This window comes from Bos mutus, chromosome 27 (assembly GCF_027580195.1).
Source record: "Bos mutus isolate GX-2022 chromosome 27, NWIPB_WYAK_1.1, whole genome shotgun sequence".
In the NCBI taxonomy this organism is placed as follows: Eukaryota; Metazoa; Chordata; class Mammalia; order Artiodactyla; family Bovidae; genus Bos; species Bos mutus.
This window is the reverse complement of record NC_091643.1, coordinates 4,380,980-4,382,808: the sequence shown is the minus strand read 5'-3', so window position 1 is coordinate 4,382,808 and position 1,829 is coordinate 4,380,980. Positions and strand designations below refer to the sequence as shown.

Sequence of the window (1,829 nt, the reverse complement as noted above, 5' to 3'; positions counted from 1 at the left end):
ACACGACTGAACGACTCAGCACAGCACATAATCATGTAAGCCAATTATTTAATTATTTTATATCTATGAGAGAGAGGGGGAGAGGAAGAGAGAGGAAGTCTGTTGGGAAGAAAGTCTCTTGAGTTGTTTGTTTTCATTGTACTTTGCTTTTATTTCAACATAACATGCAGTTTAAAAAATTAACATGATTTATTAGCATTTTCAAGATCTTTCTGTGTTGTTGGATATTGTCATTACAAACATGCCTGAACCGGCTAAATCTGCTCCTGCCCCTAAAAAGGGCTCTAAAAAAGCTGTGACCAAGGCCCAGAAGAAGGACGGCAAGAAGCGCAAGCACAGCTGCAAGGAGAGCTACTCCGTGTATGTGTACAAGGTGCTGAAGCAAGTCCATCTGGACACCAGCATCTCCTCCAAGGCCATGGGAATCACGAACTCCTTCGTCAACGACATTTTCGAGTGCATCGCTGGCGAGGCATCGCGCCTGGCGCATTACAACAAGCGCTCGACTATCACATCCAGGGAGATCCAGACCGCCATGCGCTTGCTGCTACCTGGGGAGCTGGCCAAGCACACCATGTCCGAGGGCACTAAGGCTGTCACCAAGTATACCAGCTCCAAGTAAATATGATATGCCTAGCCGCTGTTAACGGAGAAGGCAATGGCACCCCACTCCAGAACTCTTGCCTGGAAAATCCCATGGACGGAGGGCCTGGTGGGCTGTAGTCCATGGGGTCGCTAAGAGTCTGACACGACTGAGTGACTTCACTTTCACTTTTCACAAAGCTTACAAAGAAAAAAGACACTAAAAGAAGGGATTTAGTTCAGATTTAAGACATAGCTCTAATTACATACTTACAATAAATCCATTTCCAAATGTTCTGTTTGAACCAAAATTTAAGATTGCATTTGGTAGATATTTGTATCTGCTGTTTTTGCAAGATTTTTTATATAATCTCTGATCCACCCCCAGTTTACTCAAAGTTCTATCTCTCTGAAGATCCTTGACTAATGCACTTACTAACCTTGTATTCACTTCAGCTAATTAATTTTCAGCCTTTCTAAAGGTAGGTTTTCTAAATAATTTAGATAAATGGAGTTCTTCTCAAAAGGTGGCAACTGAAGTGCCACATGGATATTGGTGCATCCTTTGCCAAACCTAAGTCTGAGATTCAGTGACCTAAAATTGATGGAATTTCCTTTGTAGTTTGAACAGTTTTTTCTGATGGATTCAAATTAATATCAAGCAAAGTTCATTTGATTTGTTCTGCTCTTAACCAAATTTCATAAACTGAGATGAATATAAGAGCCTGGAACTTAAGTGACCTAATGAAGTACATCATTTAGCAAAGAAATGCATTTTGTTTTGTTTTTTTTTCTCACTTGAGTGCATTCACATACGTATACATATTTGAAACTAGGAAATTCCCTTTAAGCCAGGAGAACAATTTAAAAATTTGTCTTTAAAAAATTGGTTCAATCTACCCCTCAAAACAGCAGAGTCTGTTATATCTGTGGGGCCTGTAAGAGTATTTTGACAGGTGAGATATCAAAGTTTGGTCTGTTTTTCTCTTCAACTCTAATGTGACTTATACAATCTCAGGCAGTGCTCATAGACTTGTGGATCATGAACTACCTGTATCGGAAACATGAAGATGCTTTTTTAAGATGAAAGTTGTGATGATGGGACCCACGAATCTGCATTTTCTAAAAGTGGCCCCGGTGACTCAATGTACACCAAAGTCTGAAGACAGCTAAGCTAGAGAGAATATTTGGGCTAATTATTTTTGTAGAATAGGGATATTTCTTTAATCCACTATCTAGTGAACTAG

General features: G+C 39.9%; 1 protein-coding gene across 1 annotated transcript; it reads left to right on the top strand.

The window, feature by feature from the left end:
• The first annotated feature begins 241 nt into the window (after positions 1-241).
• On the top strand, positions 242-622 carry LOC106700873 (histone H2B type 2-E). Its single transcript, XM_014478534.1, has one exon. It carries the CDS (start codon positions 242-244, stop codon positions 620-622), a length of 381 nt encoding a protein of 126 aa, XP_014334020.1.
• The last annotated feature ends 1,207 nt before the right edge of the window (positions 623-1,829 follow it).

What these genes read in the sequence shown, in the direction of transcription:
- LOC106700873 (XM_014478534.1), top strand. Translation starts at nt 242, where the DNA reads ATGCCTGAACCGGCTAAATCTGCTCCTGCCCCTAAAAAGGGCTCTAAA.